The following is a 21,098-nucleotide window of genomic DNA, read 5'->3' on the forward strand; positions in this document are numbered from 1 at the left end:
GTAACGCAACTTTAATCCACTGGACTCGGCTACACATCGATTTACAAAGGGGATGTATACGAGCGAAATGCTAGACGTACAAAAACCTTCGATAACAAGAGCGGGAACAACAACGAAAGTCACGTGACACTCTAAGTCCTACACACTAGGGTGGGGTTAGTATAACTATTCACAGGTCCAGTCTCAAAGGCCTTTTTATCACTCTTCCTGAACGAGTACGGGCTGTAACACTGGGTTGCATTTTTCAATTCAGTTCATAGTCATCAATTAACCACTGTTTGTAATTATGCGTGAAAGAAACTTGCAACTTGTGATTATTTCAAGGGCATACAAGGTGTTCTAATAGAGAAAGGCACTTTTTTTTTATCGTACGTATTGATCTTACGTGATTGGAATTGCATACAGCTGTAATGGGGGCACTTAAAATTGTTAAGTAAAGTTATTAATTAAGGGAAGTAGATGGAGAGGTATAGGGGGAAGAGCAGGAAGTACTGAAAGGGAAGGGAAATGTGGATCGAAGAAAGAGACAGGCCACTTGCTACGAAAACCACCAATCATTCTGTGAAATGGGCCCAAATTACTGAGTCACTTCCCCGCCCACTCTTGTGAAACATTTTGATGAAATTCCTTTCCCACAGGCTTAAGGTGTGCTAATTAACAACCACAACAATGGAAAAACATGCTTTCAAAATTTATCTCTGTTTTCTTTGGCAATCGCAGGAAAATGCCCCACAAAGAAAACTGTGATGAAGTCTTCCCCTTTTCTGATAATGTCTTGCGTAATCTTCATTCTCAAGCCTCCTCCGAGAGAATTTCCACAATTATAGAGTCACTTACTGTGCTCCAAATTTGTCCATAGCAAATATAGAATCTAATAGATGATAAATGATTTTGCTTTTTTTTTTTTTAATCGTAGGTGGAAAGAAAGGGAAACTTTGTTTACCTGTCCTGGAAGACTGTTATGGCATGCCCCCACAGCTCAAAGTCAAGCCACCAAAACTGAGTGGTCTTCAAAGGGTCAGCAAACCCTGGGGAAGTGTTGATCTGCCAATTGATATTTTGCTAATGACAGCGGAGGATTGTGAGTTCTTGAGTTGTTACTCGTTTCTGGGGCAACCTGTCAAAAGTTACAACATGGAAGTTGGTACGATATATTTTGGATACATTGGTACTGATCAAAATCAGCTAAAGGTTGCATTAAAGACATGTGCTAAAGGTTCTGTAGTCCCAGGGGGATCTTCAGCAGCAGTAAAAAATGCAGTCAGGGTCTTGAGGCCAAAGGCTGTATTTTTGGTGGGAACTTGCAGCGGTTTAAGCTCAGATAAAGTCAAACTAGGCGATGTAGTTGTATCTGCCAAGTTGACAACACCAGCTGGATTCAAAATTCCAGTGAGTCCGCATCTTGGTGATCTTGTTAGTGATGCACCCTTTGGGTGGGTCGCTCCTTTGGAAAATCCAGATGAATTGGAAGTTAAAGTACATTGTGATGGTGATATTTTGAGCCAGGCAGAGTGGTGTAAAGTTGCTGATCTTCAAAAACAATATCCAGAAGCAATTGCTGTAGAGACAGAAGGGGAAGGTAATAGTTTTAGTAACGAATGGAAATAAACCCTCAACTGTTTTGTATTAAGATAAATCCAGGAAAAATCATAAAATTATTAAATTCTTTTACCTCTCTAATCTATCTGTGAATGAAACGTTAAAAAGCTTTCCAAGGAAATAATATTATTAAGCTATGTATTTGCTGAATGTTTTTTCCAATAACCATGTAATGAAGGTTCATAGAAAGGTGATATCCAAGATTATTTGAGTGTGTTAATGAGACAGCTTTCATTGAAATGCATTATTTCCAAGGTTGAAGGTTTCATTTTACTATGTTTTTGTAATCAACATGTAACACAAATCATACCGTGTTTTCAGAATGGAAGAAATTGTCACTTTGACGAGTACATGTACTGTATTTCTAAAACCCTGGTACATGTAGTTGTAGATATACGTTATTTATGAGAAGAACAGAATGGCTGTCAAGTGCAAGACTTAACTAGCTGTTACAAGGATTGACTAGGAGGTATGAAGCAACAGAGTGTTGCTGGAAGACCTTTCCCTTAAACCTTGAAGCTCTGATGTTAACTCCCTTCGTCCTTAACTTCAGGTGTTTTTGCTGCAGCCTATGATGAAAAAGTTGAGTGGGTAATAGTAAAAAGTGTGGCAAGTTTTGTGAATCAAACTCAGCCATCAAGGAGTGAGTGGATGTCTTTTGCAAGCACCATGGCAGCATCTGTTGTAGCAAAAATGATCAGTGACCCTGCTGTTTTCAAAGATTGGCAGCACTGTAACCAAGGTAAACTTCATGAACTGGAAATCGTACTCCACAATAGAGTTGTACCTGAAGTATCCTGACCTCTACTATCTAGTCCTTTCCCTTTTTTGAATTTTTTACTCAAGTCATCCAGTCTTTTTGTTAATCTTAATTAGCTACATGTACATGGAAATAGAAGGATGAGATTTTGCTTTAGAGGCATTAAAAATTGCAAACTCCAAGTAAAATTGATGTATCTACCTTGAAAAATAAAAGGAAAAAACATTGATGCTCACACCCAGCGTTGTTGTGATTGTGATTAGCTTCTAGACAACTGTCTGCTCCTATGGTCAGGTTTTGGAGACACTGTGACCACACCACCATGTTAAAGATTTCTGTGGTTGACGTTCATGAAGTGTTTTTCTTTAGGTGCAAGCAACGTGGAAGTTGAGCTGGCAAATGCACAGAAAAGAAAACGAAAGAAAAGCCAACATGAAGGTTAGTTCAAATCAAATCAATTTATTAACACTAAAATTAAGCAATTTGGCATATGTGATAACACACACTCTTGGTTAATTGAACGCTACGTGGAAAACCACATGCAGAGATGCTCAGTTAATGGGTCGCTCTTCAGGAGCTGCTCATTAAGCTGTGGTGCTCCTCAAGGCACTATGTTCGGACCGCTGTTATTTTTACGGTATATTAATGATTTTCAAGGGTGGCACACTCCGTTGGGGCACGGCCTTGGTGCAAGATGTCCCGAGATCTCAACGTGTAATGATGCCAATGATTTGACTCTTGGTAACCATGTGAAATGCAACTCTGTGTTCTCACACTTTATTAATGTCAGTTAGATTACATCTAATAATCTTTCAGAAACGTTTCAATCCGCATACAAACAATTTAACTCCATTGAAACAGCTCTACTGAAAGTTCAGAGTGACATTCTTTGTACTGTAGACCATAATGAGTCAGTCATATTGGTACTTTTAGATCTATCGGCAGCGTTTGATACGGTGGACCATACTCTTCTAATGACAAGGCTGTCTACTCGTTTTGGTATTCAAGGAACTGTGCTTAAGTGGCTGAAATCATACCTATAGAAAAAACTAACAAGAGCATTACGTAACTAAAAAAATAACGATAAAGAACAAATGATAATAATGACACTTATCATAAAAAAACGCCCAGCAGCATAATATTAGTCATCAAGAGAATTAAAATGAATTCTATTGTTTGAATGGAATTCCTGTCTTTTGTTAAGACCACAAGGTGTTCGCATGAATAGTTGCACACTTCAATAAGCTTCCTTTGTAATAAGTATAATTTATATATATATATATAACTATAAATACAATGATTCTTTACAGATTAAATGTTCGTTACAAGTAGGTAAAGTTCTAACTAACCAACAATATTATAGAAAACACAACTGACATAACGGTAAAAGTTTAAAAGTGTTTGTTGAGTTCGATTTTGATTGGCTGAGAGCAGTGCAGTGCAGCAGTGCATTGAAATTCTGGATTATGATTAGCTAATAAACAATAGGGTTTGGTCAGAACCAATCAAATCTTTTGTTTTCAAATCAAGTGCGCTCTTTTTTCCTGATTGTGTGATATGTGTGTGTTTCTTCTGCTTAACCATCTCAATTTTTTTTCATGTACCTTATTAAAAGGGAATCATAATTTTTCTCGTGCAATTTGGAATAAATAAGCACTTGTAAATTCTTTCAAAGACTACAGATTGAAATTTTGGTCATCTTTGAAAAACTTTACAAGTGCTTATTTATTCCAACTTGCACTCAAAATCATGTGATTACCTATACTTAAATTTGTTTGGTTGTTTCATCTGTTATATTAATTTTGTTATTTAAAGTGGCAAAAATATTTTGAGGCATCATATCACTGCCCCTCACAAAGGTGAGGAATTAATAGCTTAAGACAACTATTTTTATGGGCTTTCATGTTTAATACTTGTTTTTGTAACAAGCAAATGGCATAATATCTTCCCAAAAATAAAATGTGTGGAGACTAGAATCTTGTGTGAGGTCTCCCCATTAGGCTACATGTTGCAAGGCAAAGCTAAAAAAGAGGGCTTGTCACAGATATTTAATCAGCACTTACATGATTCCTGCAAACACTCCTTATGTCCTCTTGTGTGTTCTGGCCATGCCTATGTGTTACGGCAGGACTTTGCCAGGCTTATCAGCACCTTTTAACTGGGTATCGGTAGGCAACCCCTGCCGCCCCACCCCCCCCCCCCCCCATTATTCTTTTTTTGGAAATCAACCAAGAGACAATTACTTTAAGATGCCTCCCTTGATCTGCCACTACTTTGTTGACTGACATTCTCAACTGTTTTAGGCTACCTTTAAGGTGTGTTTTGTTTATGGATTTAAGGTGACTTAAGGTAACTTAAGGTCCCAGAGTAGGCCTACGGGCTGTAGACAGACTGAGTCATGCATTGATGCTTGCACAGGCTGTACCCGTTGGTTTGCTGACCATATCAGTTCGTTCTTATTGGAAATATGAGACCTGATTAAAAAACTATTGGATCATAAAATGTCCTCTAAACTGATTTGTCTCACTAACTGGCACACTGAGTTTTACAGTGCTTACAATAAACCTATTATTATTAATATTATTAGGCTATATCACAGTAGTTGCCACTGGAGTATCCCACACCTTTCTTCGCTCTTTTAACACTTTCACGGACATTTCCAGTACCCTCTTGCTTCAAAAATTTGCAGCTGTTTTTAAAAAAAATACCAGTCACTGCTCCCAGTTTCCACGCCAGCACACACTTTTACACTGAAACTCCTAGTTTTACCTTAAGACATATGAGCATGTACATAATAAAGTAGAGTCTTGTGTCGAAATCTTGCCAAAATTTAATCTGTACAGTGAAAGAAGTCAACTCTCTTTCTTTGAGCTTTTCTCATGTCTAGTCCAGTTCACCCGTCTTAATTGTTAAGAGACCGTAGAATTTTCAAGGAAGAGGTTATATAGTTACTGTAAAGTACCTTTTCTGCCAGCCTTTTTCAGTGTTTGTATTAGTGTGCCCTTTATTAAAATGTGCTCTTTTTTCGATTGATTGAGTAATTAATCCGTGAATTTGTTTTGATTAAGGCATCCTGACAAAGAGGCTTAAAACAGATGAAGGCAGCAGTAAAGATACAGTAAAAGAGACATATGGTAAGTTCATGCATTTTATTGACTTATTGAATGGTAGGGGATGTCGCAAGAACCGTTTTCTTTTTTCCTGCAAAGCTACAGTGTATTTTCAAAGTTCACTTAATGACTGTCTCTTTTATTCCTAAAGAAATGTCAAAACAATTGAAGGAGAAGCTTAGTGAGATGGAAGGTAGGCGGACACATGTAAATGGCTGGTACAGCTGTATTTCATGAGTTAAATTAAGTGTTTGTAACTTTTCAACTTTTGGCAAAGTTTCCAGTGATATCTCCACTTTAGTTTTATACCCCTTTTGCGCTTGTTTCTTACACTGTACATTTCTTTGTTAGCAAATCAGCGCACTTCTGACACAAAGGATTAGGTGACACATTTGCATTGTCAATCCCATTATTGACCTGGCCCCAGTTGTTTAAACGATGAATAGCACTATCCACCGGATAAATCACTATCCAATGGATAAGTGTTATTATTAAAACTGGATTATTGGATAATGCAATTCGAGAGTTTTGAGTGGCTAAGCCATCATGGGTTATGAGCCATTATACCATGATCTACAAACACGGCAAGCATATCCGTGATTTTTTTGGGCCTTTTTTATTTTTATTGTACTCTAGTTCTCTATATTTTGGGGGCGTTTTTAATATTTAACAATTATTCCACTCGCGCTTGTTGGATATGAGATGATTATAGCCAACTCGGCGCTACGCGCCTCGTTGGCTATCTATCATCTCATATCCAACAAGCGGGAGTGGAATAATTGTTAAACATACGCACGGCCATGCGTATATAACATGACGTGTGCAGCTTCGTTTTGGATCCAAAGTTTTCTTTGAGTTTTGCGAGTTCCCTTGTAGTTGGCAGTGAAAGAAGTGAAAAGAAGAACACAGAGAGGACCAGCCAAAAATTTTCTCCGGCATTGACATTTTACCAAGCAGGGAAGCCAACTAGAGCTGGGAGCAACATAGGAAAACGAAGCACAACGGGCACGTTCAACACAAAAAATGTACAAAATTGTATTTGAAAGGCACTCATGAACAAGAACGAAGACGGCTTAAGTTGCTCTGTGGCAACTTTCAAAAGTAGAAATTCTTGTTTTTATCGTTGTTTTGTATAATTTCATTTGTTCAACCTGCCAAAAACAAGTTAATTACAAAAACAACAAAATCGGAAAAGCGCGGAAAATATTAAATCCGAATTTCAGCTACACTGAAACATGGTCAAAAACATTAATCACGCTTTACCTATAAACTTAATGGTATTACCGTTATTTTTTTGCCGAATTTAGCTTGGTGCAGTGCGAAAAAATGCAAGTTTCCTGGAGTCCGTATTCAGCAACTGCACTGTACATGGCAAAGTGAACTCAGCATCGTTCTCAACAATCCAAAAATTTGTTTACTTGGGCATTTTTGACTTTGTTTGTTGACATTTTTATCGAGTGCTTTGACTTTGTTTGCCAATGTTTTCTTTAACTGAATAAGAAAATCCTCTCAACATTTAGTTAAATGAATCGTTCTTGTTCAACTTTTTCTCAACTTACGTGTACTTGTGGCGTGATTTTAACCAGCCAATAGGTTCGTTTGTTTTCCCTCACCGTACATTGTGAGAACTTTGAAGTCAATATTAAATAAGACATGTTTTATCGCTCAAGTTGTTGTCGCTATGTTATAAAAGAATTGGTTCATGCTTTTAGTTGTGCATATATCGAGTTATGGATGCACTTGGGAGTTTGCTAAGCACTCGAGAAGCTAGGGTCGTACTCGGCTGTAGCCTCGTGCGACTCTCGTGCTTAGCAAACTCCTGCGTGCATCCATAACTCGATAATTATACGCACGCTAAGCATGAACCAATTCTTAAGCGAAACCAATTGCGCTATCCAATGGATAGTGATTTATCCGGTGGATAGCGAAATCCACGTTTTGAACAACTGGGGCCTGGTTTGTTTGTAGCGCCTCATCGTGTGCTTCAGTAAGGAATCCTATGGTTTCTTTCTTGAAGGTACCTCTTGTTAGCAAATCCTATGATTCTCAGTGGATCTTTCACCTTTTTGCATCCCCTTAATGAACTGTTTGTGGAATGCCTTATTCCTCTACTTGATCAGCTGCCTTTCCATTCTTACCTTTTGGCTTTGTCTAGACTTGATTCGATATTCTTTCGTCTTTAACAACCCCCAGCGACCTCTCACTGCTAGCAAAATAATATAATTTGCTTTTAAATAAGCTCCCAGTTTCAATGCTAACACAGTCCTCATCAGTTGATAAGCCTCTCCCACCATCTGGTCTTTTGAAAATTATTACCGGTATACCCTATAACATTTAGACCTGCGGATGAAATGCTTGGTAAATCGTTAACAGCTTTATTGTTTTCTCATCCAGTGTCCTGAGATCCTCTTTGGTCTAGTTGATAATACCCTACCCTACCCTCCCTACCGGGAGGTATTACACATGCCCTAAACCCTCCGTAGTTGGTATAGTTATCTCTTACACTGTACATAATAGACCATTTTGTTCATGTCCATTGACACACAGTGTATATTATGCATAACCAAGTATGTTTCGAAGGTTTATAATAAGACTGACTTCTACTTTTACATTTCGAACTAAATTTACACCCGAATACCATAGAAATCGACAAACTCTCACGATGAATACAAACAGAGAGAGAGAGAGAGAGTGAGTGAGTGCTATTAATGAACGACATGTACAAGGCTTTTCTACTGTCTGTCTTTACTATAGCCTAGGTCGTTTGTCCCAGCGGACCCTAATTGGAAGAGTGATGAAAATATAAACATGCTTTTTGTGGTAGTGCACTTAAGCTTGTAAGTGCCCGTGGTACCAAAACACACGCAGCACGTGCATAAATCACTAAAGTAAACAGGTCTGTTGGAAGCGTGCTTGAGTTTTCAATAATATGGACCACAAAATCGGCAAGACATTGGGACAGCTGATGAATAATAAGCAGACTGGCTACTTACCAAAACGATGGAATTCAACCTGGTGATAATAACCTCGTCTTGGAAAGTAAATTTTTCACTTTGCGAGACAAATTGGTCAACCTCAAGAGTTAGGCGATTGTGTTTGAATTGCACATTTCTGTCAAGCTTTTATAACAAAAACCCAGTGTGTTGCCAGCATTTTGGCAAAGATCTATATTAGTGTATCCTTTGTTTCGCGAGTAAACATGCGAGGTAAGTTAATCACAGCGCCTGCTCATTTTGACGACACTTTTGATTTTGCTGATTTAATTGTGCAGCCAGAAGTGCAATAGCAAAAGTGAACGTAGCAATAATCTCCCAAAATTATTTTCACTGATGGTATTTTTTTTATGTTTGCTGTTCAAAATTTGTTGTTTTTCACGTCGCAAATGCTGTTGCTGTGGCAAAATATTTCATTCTCAATCGACACTTCCTTGGAACTTACTTTCTGCTCAGTTTTCTGTATCAATATTTATTTACTTTTTCATCAATATTTGTTTTGTATAAAGCAGCTAACAAAATCTGTACCTACTGCTTTTTTCGCATTTTTGAGTGTTAAATAGATTTTCGGACCCGCTATGTTTCTTGACAACAGCAAGCTGTATGCCTTGAGGTTCACCCATCCAGATACTTATCCCGCTGGATAGCACTTAACGTCAGTGAACTTTGTGACTTTTTACCAGTGAGGTAAGTATCATGAATTCTGGATTCTGAATTCCCGAGTCCAGATTGCCGATTCTAGATTTCAGATTTACTTTTTCTGGTTTTATGGGTTTGGTGTTGCCCGTGTATTTAGAATTCACCAATCCCTTTATTTTTTAGCCACCAGTGTGCGGTAGCTCAGTTGCTTTGAGCATCGTTTGTCATGTGGTCGGTCGCGGATTCGAACCCTGGCCAGATCAACACTCAGGATGTTAAAGTGATGGGGAGAAAGTGCTGCCTTTGTAAATTTCATCTGCAAATGGTTGGACTTGTCAAGTCTTCGATAAGGACTATAAACCGTAGGCCCCATCTCACAAATATCTTCTATGTTCATATAAGTTTCCTGTGGGACGTTAAAGAACCCACACACTATTCGAAAAAAGTAGGGAATGGAGGCCCCACTGTTATGGCTGTCCTGTTCTCTCCAGCAGAAGTGGCCGGCTTGGCAGTGACGTCTCTAAAGAGGCTTTCGGTGTATGAGGCCACCTAAGCATAAACAGCCATAAGTGAAAAAGGGACTTTGCCTAGTGCTGGAACATGTAGACATGTAGATGAAATTCTACAAAGGTGACAATGAACACATGAAGTTGGTAATTACCGGCCAATATCATATACTTTCCATCTTTAATCAAATTTTTGAAAAATTAGTGTACCACCATCTTAATGCCTTTATTTACAGCAATGATATCCTGTTTAAATCACAGTATATGCTTTTCAGAAAAAGCATTCAACACAGCATGCTAAAATATTCTTGACATCCGAGTCGTTAATGCCATTCAAAGTAACACGAACCAAAAGTTATTCACTGGTGGAATCTTCAAAGATTTAAAAGAAGCTTTTGATACTGTCGATCATGCAATCCTGCTCCAGAAAGTTAATCACGATAGTATCAGGGGTACCGTACTGTATATGATTGGTTTTCATCTATATCTTCTTGGATGTTCACAAGTCACTGAACTGGATTCCAATCTATCCGCTCTGTGTTGGGTCCATTGTTGTTTCTGATCTACATTAATGAAATATTTAATACTTCATCAAAGCTTGTGTCTTTCTTTTTCGTGAGGACACTACTTAAATAATTGTCGTATGCTGACAAAAATTTAAAATCTCATGAGACAACTGTTGACAGACTAAAAGTGTCGGATTAGCTCAATGCTCATAAGCTTTCACTTGTATTATAAAGACAAATCATATTATCTTCCGGCCATATCAATGTAATACACATCACTCTCAGACATATCATGTGATGATAACAAAACCCAGCTTCCTACTCTTGTTGAAAGTAAACCTATGTAATTAAAGTTTCTCAGAGTTTTGCTAGACAGTAAGCTGAGTGGGAAATTTCAAATTGACAGTATATAACGCGCAGAAAATTAGTAGAAATAATTTTTGGTTGGAATGGTTGCTAGTCTCAGACACTTCATCCCTCTTCTGACTCTTTTAACTATACTGTGTATCGATCTCTGACAAGGGTTTCATGAAGGTTTGAAGCAGGGGGTCGTTTGGGTTTAACACCCGGGCAAAAATTGGGAAGGCTGCAGGCCTTTCCCTCCTAGTGGGGTCTGGGGCATGTTCCCCCAGAATTGTCAGAGATCGATACACAGTATAGTTAAAAGAGTCAGAAGAGGGATGATGTGTCTGAGACTAGCAACCATTCCAACCAAAAATTATTCTACTAATTTTCTGCGCGTTATATAGTGTCAATTTGAAATTTCCCACTCAGGTTACTGTCTAGCAAAACTCTGAGAAACTTTAATTACATAGGTTTTTTACTTCAACAAGAGTAGGAAGCTGGGTTTTGTTGTGTATTACATTGATATGGCCGGAAGATAATATGATATGTCTTTATAATACAAGTGAAAGCTAATTATGAGCATTGAGCTAATCCGACACTTTTAGTCTGGTCAACAGTTGTCTCAGGAGATTTTAAATTTTTGTCCGCATACGACAATTATTTAAGTAGTGTCATCAGGAAAAAGAAAGAACACAAGCTTTGATGAAGTATTAAATATTTCATTAATGTAGATCAGAAACAACAATGGACCCAACACACAGCTGGATAGATGGAACCAGTTCAGGACTGTGAACATCCAAGAAGATATAAATGAAAAGCAATCATTACAGTACGGTACCCTGTACTATAGTGATAACTGTCTGGAGCAGGATGCATGATCGACAGTATCAAAAGCTTCTTTTGAATATTTGAAGATTCCACCAGTAAATAACGTTTGGTTTGTGTTACTTGAATGGCATTAACGACTGGATGTCAAGAATAGCATGCTGTGTTGAATGCTTTTTCTGAAAAGCATACTGTGATTTAAACAGCATATCATTGCTGTAAATAAAGACATTAGGACGGTGGTACACTAATTTTTCAAAAATTTGATTAAGAGGAAAGTATATGATATTGGCCAGAATTACAACTCAGTTCATTGTCACCTTTGTAGAATTCATCTACATGTCTACATGTTCCAGCACTAGGCAAAGTCCCTTTTTCACTTATGGCTGTTTACGCTTAGGTGGCCGACATACACCGAAAGCCTCTTTAGAGACGTCACTGCAAGAGGGCCACTTCGCTAGAGAGAACAGGACAGCCATAACAGTGGGGCCTCCATTTCCTACTTTTTTCGAATAGTGTGTGGGTTCTTTAACGTCCACAGGAAAACTTATCAACATAGAAGATATTTGTGAGATGGGGCCTACGGTTTATAGTCCTTATCCGGAAGAACTTGAAAGTCTAACCATTTGCAGATGAAATTACAAGGCAGCACTTTCCCCAATCACTTAAATCCTGAGTGTTGATCTGGCCAGGGTTTGAATCCGCGACCTCCCCATGACAAACCGATGCTCAAGCAACTGAGCTACCAGTGCACTGTGGCTAAAAATAAAGGGATTGGTGAATTTAATACACGGGCAACACCAAACCCCATAAACAGAAAAATAAATCTGAAATCTAGAATCGGCAATCTGGACTCGGGAATTCAGAATCCAGAATTCATGATACTTAACCTTCACTGGTAAAAAGTAGACAAAAGTTCACTGAAGTTAAGTGCTATCCAGCGGGATTAGTATCTGGATGGTGACCTCAAGCTATACAGTTGCTGTGTCAGAAACATAGCGGGTCCGAAAATTCTATTTTAACACTCAAAAATGCGAACAAAGCAGTAGGTACAGATTTTGTTAGCCTGCTTCATACAAAACAATTGTTGATGACAAAAGGAAGACTAGGGAGACAGAAACTGAGCCGGAGCACGTTTCCAAGCAGTGTCGATTGGAGAATGAAATATTTTGCCATCAGCAACAACATTTGCGACGTGAAAACAACAAATTTTGAACAGCAAACATAAAAAAATACCATCAGTGAAAATAATTTTGGGAGATTATTGCTACTTTCAATTTTGCTATTGCACTTCTGGCTGCACACGTAAATCAGCAAAATCAAATAGTGATCGTCAAAATGAGCATTGGATGCCGTGTCTGAAACTTTTTTTAGCGCGGGTCGCATTTTAACTCGCGAAACAAAGGATACAATAATATTCAACGGTGCCCAATGATGGCAACACACTGGGTTTTTGTTATCATTCGTGACAGAAAAGTGCAAATTCAACACAATCGCCTAACTCTTGAGGTTGACCAATGGTGTTCTTCCAAGTGAAAAATTTACTTTCCAAGACGAGGTTACGTTATTACAAGGTAATTCCATCGATTTTGTAACAGCAGCTGCGTTTTTTATTATTCATTCGCGTCACAAATTCTTGCCGATTTTGTGGTCCATTTTATTGACACTCAAGCACGCTTCCAACAGAACCTGTTTACTTTAGTGATTTATGCACGCGCTGCATGTGTTTGTACCACGGGCACTCTTACAACTTAAAGTGCACTACACAAAAAATCATGTTGAGTATTTCTATCACCTTCCAAATAGGGCCCGCTGGGACAAAAGACATGAGGCTATAGTAAAGACAGACAGTATAAAAGCTTGTACATGTCTTGCAGGTTACTAGCACTCACTGCACACTCTCTCGTCTCCTCTCTGTTTTGTAGTCATCGTGATAAGGTGTCGAGTCCGATGGTATTCGGGTGTAATTTAGTTCAAAATGTAGAAGGAGAAATCCGTTCTATTATTAATACCTTCGAAACGCTTGGGTATGCATAAATAACTCCTGTGGTGGTAAATGTCAGTACTGTATTGAAAGTTTCTTTCAAAATTTCAATTTTTTTTTTGTGGGTCAATGGACAGAACAAAATGGTCGATTATGTACAGGTGTAAGAGATAACTATACCAACTAGCGAGGGTTTAGCGCATGTGTAATACCTCCCAAGGACCATAGGTGCGAGGTAGTAGCAACTAGACCAAAGAGGCTCTCAGGACACTGGATAGAGAAAACAATAAAGCTGGTACCGCGTGTTAACCAGCCTTTCACCCCGCATGTGCTAAGATGTTATAATGCCGGGGTATACCGGTAATAATTTTCAAAAGACCAGGGATGTGGGGAGAGGCGTGTCTACTGCACTGTTTAGGACTGTTTTAGCAATGATACTGGGAACTTATTATTAAAAGCAATATTATATTCTTTTGCTAAGCAGTGAGAGGTTGCTGTGGGTTGTTACAGACGAAATAATATCGAATCAAGTCTAGACAAAGCCAAAAGGTAAGAATGTAAAGGCAGCTGATCAAGTAGAGGAATAAGGCATCTCCACACACCTATCATTACGGGGCTGTGCAAAAAGTGAAAGATCCACCTGAGAATCATAGGATTTGCTAAAACGAGGTACCTGGTCAAAGACGAAACCATAGGACTCCTTACTGCATCCAACAAGCGGGGCGCTACGAACAAACCACGCCCCAGTTGTTCAAAAGGTGGATATAAGCGCTATCCACCGGAGAAAGCACTATCCATTGGATAGCGCCATTGTGGTCGCTTTAAAATGGGTTCATATGCTTAGCGTGCGTATAATTACCGAGTTATGGATGGCAGCGCAGGATTTGCTAAGCACGAGAGTCGCACGAGGCTACAGCCGAGTACGACCCGAGCTTCTCGAGTGCTTAGCAAACTCCCAAGTGCAGCCATAACGCGATGACGTGTATGCACAGCTAAAAGCCGAACGAATTCTTGTATAACATAGCGACACCAACTTGAGCAGATAAAAACATGTCTTATTTGATTATTGACCTTCAAAGTTCTCACAACGTAGCGGTGAGGGAAAGCAACGAAACCCCTATTGGCTGGTTAAAATCGCGCCACAAGTACACGTAAGTTGAGAAAAAGTTGGAACAAGAACGATTTCCTTTAACTAAATGTTGAGAGGATTTTCTTATTCAGTTAAAGAAAACATTGGCAAACGAAATCAAAGCACGCGATAAAAATGTCCAACAAACAAAGTCAAAAATGCCCAAGGAACCAAGTTTTTTGGATTGTTGAGAACGATGCTGAGTTCACTTTGCCATGTACAGTGCAGTGGCCTGAAATACGGACTCCAGGAAACTTGCATTTTTTCGCACTGCACCAAGACCAATTCCGGCAAAAAAATAACGATAATACCATTAAGTTTATAGGTAACGCGTGATTAATGTTTTTGACCAGGTTTCAGTGTAGCTGAAATTCGGAATTTAATATTTTCCGAGCTTTCCACGGGGTTTTGTGAGTGCATTGGAATTAACTTGTTTTTGGCATGTAAGACTAATGAAATTAGACAAAACCAACGATAAAAACAAGAATTGCTACTTTTGAGAAGGTTGCCACATGAGCAACCTTAGCCGGCTTCGTTCTTGTTCATGAGTGCCGTTTCAAATACAATTTTGTGCATTTTTTCTGTGGTGAACGTGCCTGTTGTGGCTCGGTTTCGTTGCCCCCAGCTCTAGTTGGCTTCCCTGCTTGGTAAAATGTCAATGCCGGGAGAAAATTTTGGCTGGTCCTCTCGGTGTTCTTCTTTTCACTTCTTTCACTGCCAAGCTACAAGGGAACGCGCAAAACGCAAAGAAAACTTTGGATCCAAAATGTACGCTGCACCCGTCATGTTATAGACTCATGGCCGTGCGTATGTTTAACATAGTTATCCAACTCCCGCTTGTTGGAATATGAGATGATAGATAGCCAACGAGGCTCGTAGCGCCGAGTTGGCATATAATAATCGTCATATCCAACCAGCGGGAGTTGAATAATTGTTAAATATGAAAACGCGCCCCCCAAATATAGAGTAACTAGAGTTACCATAAAAAAATAAAAAAGGCCCAAAAAAATCACGAATATGCTGTGCCGTGTTTGGTAGATCATGGTATAATGGCTCATAACCCCTTATGGCTTAGCCACGTCAAAACTCTCGAATTGCATTAACCAATAAGCCAGTTGATTAATAATCAAACTTATCCATTGGATCGTGATTTATCCGGTGGATAATAGTGCTAGTCAATCGTTTCACACAACTGGGCCATGGCAATCATGGGATTGACAATGCAAAAAATTTTGGTGTCTCACCTATTCTCGTTGTGTCAGAAGTGCGCTGATTGGCGAACAAAGAAATGTACTTGTAAGAAACAAGCGCAAAAGGGATATAAAACTAAAGTGGAGATATCACTGGGACCTTTGCCAAAAGTTGAAAAGTTTACAAACACTTAATTTACCGCATGAAATACAGCTGTAACCAGCCATTTACATGGTGGGCCGCCTACCTTCCATTCACCACGCACCTTCTCGTGCAAATGGCTGTGGACCTTTCTTTAGGAATCCAAGAGAGAGTCATTCAGCAAACTTTGAAAATACACTGTAGCTTTGCAGGAAACATAGAACACTTTCTTTGCCGACATCCCCTATCCATTCAATAAGTCAATCAAATGCAGTGAAGTTACCATATGTCTCTTTGTCTGTATCTTTACTGCCGCCTTCATCTGTTGTAAGCCTCTTTTTGTCCGGATGCCTTAATCAAAACACATTCATCGATGAATTTCTCACTCAATCGAAAAAAAGAGCACATTTTAATAAGGGCCACTCGCATACAAACACTGAAAAAGGCTGGCCGAAAAGGTACTTTAACGTAAACTATATAATCTCTTCCTTTAAACTTCCTACGTGTCTCTTAAAAAGTAAGTACGGTTGAAACTGGACTAGACCATTAGAAAAGCTCAAAGAAAAGAGAAGTTGACTTCGTTCACTGTACAGATTAAATTTTGGCAAGATTTCGACACAAGACTCTACTTTATTATGTACATGCTCATATGTCTTAAGGTAAAACTCGGAGTTTCCGTGTAAAAGTGTGTGCTGGCGTGGAAACTGGGAGCAGTGACTGGTATTTTTTTCAAAACAGCTGCAAATTTTTGAAGCAAGAGGGTACTGGAATGTCCGTGAAAGTGTTAAAAGAGCGAAGAAAGGTGTGGGATACTCCAGTGGCAACTACTGTGATATAGCCTAATAATAATAATAATAATAATAATAGGTTTATTGTAAGCACTGTAAAACTCAGTCTGCAGTTAGTGAGACAAATCAGTTTAGAGGACATTTTATGATCCAATAGTTTTTTAATCAGGTCTCATATTTCCAATAAGATCGAAGTGATATGGTCAGCAAACCACGGGTACAGCTTGTGCCAACATCAATGCATGACTCAGTATGTCTACAGCCCGTAGGCCTACTCTGGGACCGTAAGTCACCTTAAGTCACCGTAAATCCATAAACACAACACACCTTAAAGGTAGCCTAAAACAGTTGAGAATGTCAGTCAACAAAGTACATGTAGTGGCAGATCAAGGGAGGCATCTTAAAGTAATTGTCTCTTGGTTGATTTCCAAAAAAAGATAATGGGGGGGGTGGTGGGGCGGCAGGGGGTTGCCTACCGATACCCATTGAAAGGTGCTGATAAGCCTGGCGAAGTCCTGCCGTAACACATAGGCATGGCCAGAACACACAAGAGGACATAAGGAGCGTTTGCAGGAATCATGTAAGTGCTGATTAAATATCTGTGACAAGCCCTCTTTTTTAGCTTTGCCTTGGCAACATGTAGCTCTAAGGGGAGACCTCACGCAAGATTCTAGTCTCCACACATTTTATGTTTGGGAAGATATTATGCCATTTGCTTGTTACAAAAACAAGTATTAAACATGAAAGCCATAAAAATAGTTGTCTTAAGCTATTAATTCCTCACCTTTGTGAGGAGCAGTGATATGATGCCTCAAAATATTTTTGCCACTTTAAATAACAAATATAACACATGAAACAACCAAACAAATTTAAGTATAGGTAATCACATGATTTTGAGTGCAATTTGGAATAAATAAGCACTTGTAAAGTTTTCAAGATGACCAAAATTTCAATCTGTAGTCTTTGAAAGAATTTACAAGTGCTTAGTTTATTCCAAATTGCAAGATGAAATGATGCTTCCCTGGTAATAAGGTACATGAAAAAACATGGAGATGGTTAAGCAGAAGAAACACACACATATCACACAATCAGGAAAAAAAAGTCGCACTTGATTTGAAAACAAAAGATTTGATTGGTTCTGACCAGACCCTCTTGTTTATTTGCTAATCATAATCCAGAATTTCAATGCAGCTGCTGCACTGCACTGCTCTCAGCCAAGCAAAATCGAACTCAACAAACACTTTTAAACTTTTACCGTTATGTCAGTTGTGTGTGCTATAATATTGTTGTTCGTTAGAACTTTACCTACTTGTTACCGAACATTAATTCTAGCAAGAATCATTGTATTTTATAGTTATATATATATATATAAAATTAATACTTATTACAAAGGAAAAGCTTAGTGAAGTGTGCACCGATTTCATGCGAACACCTTGTGGTCTTAACGAAAGACAGTGAAGTCCATTCAAAACAATAGAATTCCTTTTAAGTCGCTTGATGACTAATATTATGCTGCCTTTTTGGGCGTGTTTTTTATGATAAGTGTCATTATTATCATTTGTATCTTTATCGTTTTTTTTTAGTTACCTAATGCGCTTGTTATTTTTTCTAGGAGGTGTGATAATCAGCCACTTACTCACAATTCCTTGAATACCAAAACGAGTAGACAGCCTTGTCATTAGAAGAGTAATTGTCCACCGTATCAACTGCGTGGCTCTGCCGATCGAGCTAAAAGTACCAATATGACTGACTCATTACGATCCAAAGCACAAAGAATAGTCACTCGGAACTTTCAGTAGAGCTGGGTCAGTGGAGCGAAATGATGTGTGTGCGGAGTTGAACCGTTTCTGAAAGATTAGTTAGATCTAATATAACGGACATGTAATAAAGTGTGAGAACTCACAGAGTTGCATTTTCACTCACATGGTTACCAAGAGTCAAATCATTGGCATCATTCCACGTTTGAGATCTCGGGACATCTTGCACCAAGGCCGACGCAATCTAACCGACTGTGCCACACCCTGCTCCTCAAAAAATCATTAAATATACCGTAAAAATAACAGCGGATCCTAAGGAATAGTGCGCTTGAGGAGCACCACAGCTTAATGAGCAGCTCCTGAAGAGCGACCCATTAACTGAGCAGCTCGAATGTGGTTTTTCCACGTAGCGTGTCAATTAACCAAGAGTGTTGTGTTATCACATATGCCACATTGCTTAATGTTAGTGTTAATAAATGATTTGATTTGAACTAAGCCTTCATGTTGGCTTTTTCTTGCGTTGTTCCTTGTCTGTGCATTTGCCAGCTCCAAACTTCCACGTTGGCTTGCAGCCTAAAGAAAAACACTTTCATGAACGTCAACCACAGAAATCTTTAACGATGGTGGTGTGGTTCACAGTGTCTCCAAACCTGACCATAGGAGCAGACAGTTGTCTAGAAGCTAATCACAATCACAACAACGCTGGGTGTGAGCATCAATGTTTTTTCCTTTTATTTTTCAAGGTAGATACATCAATTTTACTTGGAGTTTGCAATTTTTAATGCCTCTAAAGCAAAATCTCATCCTTCTATTTCCATGTACATGTAGCTAATTAAGATTAACAAAAAGACTGGATGACTTGAGTAAAAAATTCAAAAAAGGGAAAGGACTAGATAGTAGAGGTCAGGATACTTCAGGTACAACTCTATTGTGGAGTACGATTTCCAGTTCATGAAGTTTACCTTGGTTACAGTGCGGCCAATCTTTGAAAACAGCAGGGTCAATGATCATTTTGCTACAACAGATGCTGCCATGGTGCTTGCAAAAGACATCCACTCACTCTGATGGCTGAGTTTGATTCACAAAACGTGCCACACTTTTTACTATTACCCACTCAACTTTTTCATCATAGGCTGCAGCAAAAAACACCTGAAGTTAAGGACGAAGGGAGTTAACATCAGAGCTTCAAGGTTTAAGGAAAGGTCTTCCAGCAACACTCTGTTGCGTCATACCTCCTAGTCAATCCTTGTAACAGCTAGTTAAGTCTTGCACGTGACAGCCATTCTGTTCTTCTCATAAATAACGTATATCTACAACTACATGTACCAGGGTTTTAGAAATAAAGTACATGTACTCGTCAAAGTGACAACTTCTTCCATTCTGAAAACACGGTATGATTTGTGTACATGTTGATTACAAAAACATAGTAAAATGAAACCTTCAACCTTGGAAATAATGATTTCAATGAAAGCTGTCTCATTAACACACTCAAATAATCTTGGATGCACCTTTCTATGAACCTTCATTAACATGGGTATTGGAAAAAAAAAAACATTCAGCAATATACATGGGGTGGGGGCTTAGGAATATTATTTCCTTGGAAAGCTTTTTTTAACGTTTCTATTCGAGCAGGATAGATTAGAGAGGTAACAAAGACTTTAATAATTTTTTATGATTCTTTCCTGGATTTATCTTAATACAAAAAACAGTTGAGGGTTTTTTATTTTCCATTCGTTATTAAAAACTATTACCTTCCCCTTCTGTCTCTACATTTTGCAATTGCTTCTGGATCGTGTTTTGTGACATCAGCCCACATCCTTGCAACCACATCTGTCCTGGCCTCAATAATCCATCCACTCATTCCTTCATCATATGTACCCCCTTTAACGTTCCAATTGGCTACTGGATTTTCCAAAGGAGCAACCCACCCCAAGGGCCTGCACATCTCTAACACGATCACCACCCCCCTTAGATGTGAACTTCAGCTGGAATTTTGAATCCAGTCCGGTCCGTTGCTCAAGCATAGGCAGATACAAAACATCGCCTAGTTTGACTTTATATCTGAGGCTTTTAAACCTGCCCTCCTGCTAAGTTCCCACCAAAAATGGACAGCCTTTGGAAGCTCACGACCCCTGCACTGCCATTTCCCTTCTTTTGCTACTGCTGTTTTCTTCTCTTTTCCTCTGTGAGACAGAATCCCCCTGTGGACTACCAGAAACCTTGAGCACCGTCTTTTAAATGGCAACCTTTAGCTGATTTTGGATCAGTCCCAATGTATCCATAAATATAACCTCGTACCAATCTTCCACTGTTGTACACTTTCCCTGACAGATGTTGCCCCCAGAAACCGAGTAACAACTCAAGATTATCTCACAATATCCTCCGCTGTCCCCCCTCTTTTCCCTTCCCCTTTCTCCCCTCCCCTCACAGTAGCAAAAAATCAATTTGAAGATCGAACACTTCCCCAGGGTTTGCTGAACCCTTTGAAGACCTACTCAGTTCTTGGTGGCTTGACTTGAGCTGTGGGGGGGGCATGCTTTTTTTCCCCCTTTTTTATAACAGTCGTTCCAGGACACGGCAAACAAACGTTTCCAACACACTTTCTTTCCACCTAAGATTTCAAAAAAAAAACACAAAGCAAAATCATTTATAATCTATTAGATTCTATATTTGCTCATGAACAAAATTTTTGGGAGCATAGTGAAGTGACTCTATAATTGTGGCAAATGCTCCTCGGAGGAGGCTTGCAGAATGAAGATTATACAAGAACCATTATTCAGAAAAAGGGGAAGACTTCATCACAGTTTTCTTTGTGGACATTTTCC

General features: G+C 39.0%; 1 protein-coding gene across 1 annotated transcript in view; it reads left to right on the forward strand.

Annotated features, from left to right (window-relative positions):
- LOC138046056 (NLR family CARD domain-containing protein 3-like) overlaps nucleotides 1–21,098 on the forward strand; it is a 253,105-nt gene that overhangs the window by 11,160 nt on the left and 220,847 nt on the right. Inside the window, exons 3-6 of the mRNA XM_068892742.1 lie at nucleotides 917–1,579; nucleotides 2,153–2,341; nucleotides 2,729–2,797; nucleotides 5,428–5,493. Coding sequence (XP_068748843.1) covers nucleotides 917–1,579; nucleotides 2,153–2,341; nucleotides 2,729–2,797; nucleotides 5,428–5,493 — 987 coding nt within the window. The remainder of the gene's footprint in view (nucleotides 1–916; nucleotides 1,580–2,152; nucleotides 2,342–2,728; nucleotides 2,798–5,427; nucleotides 5,494–21,098) is intronic.

This window comes from Montipora capricornis, chromosome 1 (assembly GCF_036669925.1).
Source record: "Montipora capricornis isolate CH-2021 chromosome 1, ASM3666992v2, whole genome shotgun sequence".
Classification (NCBI taxonomy): Eukaryota; Metazoa; Cnidaria; class Anthozoa; order Scleractinia; family Acroporidae; genus Montipora; species Montipora capricornis.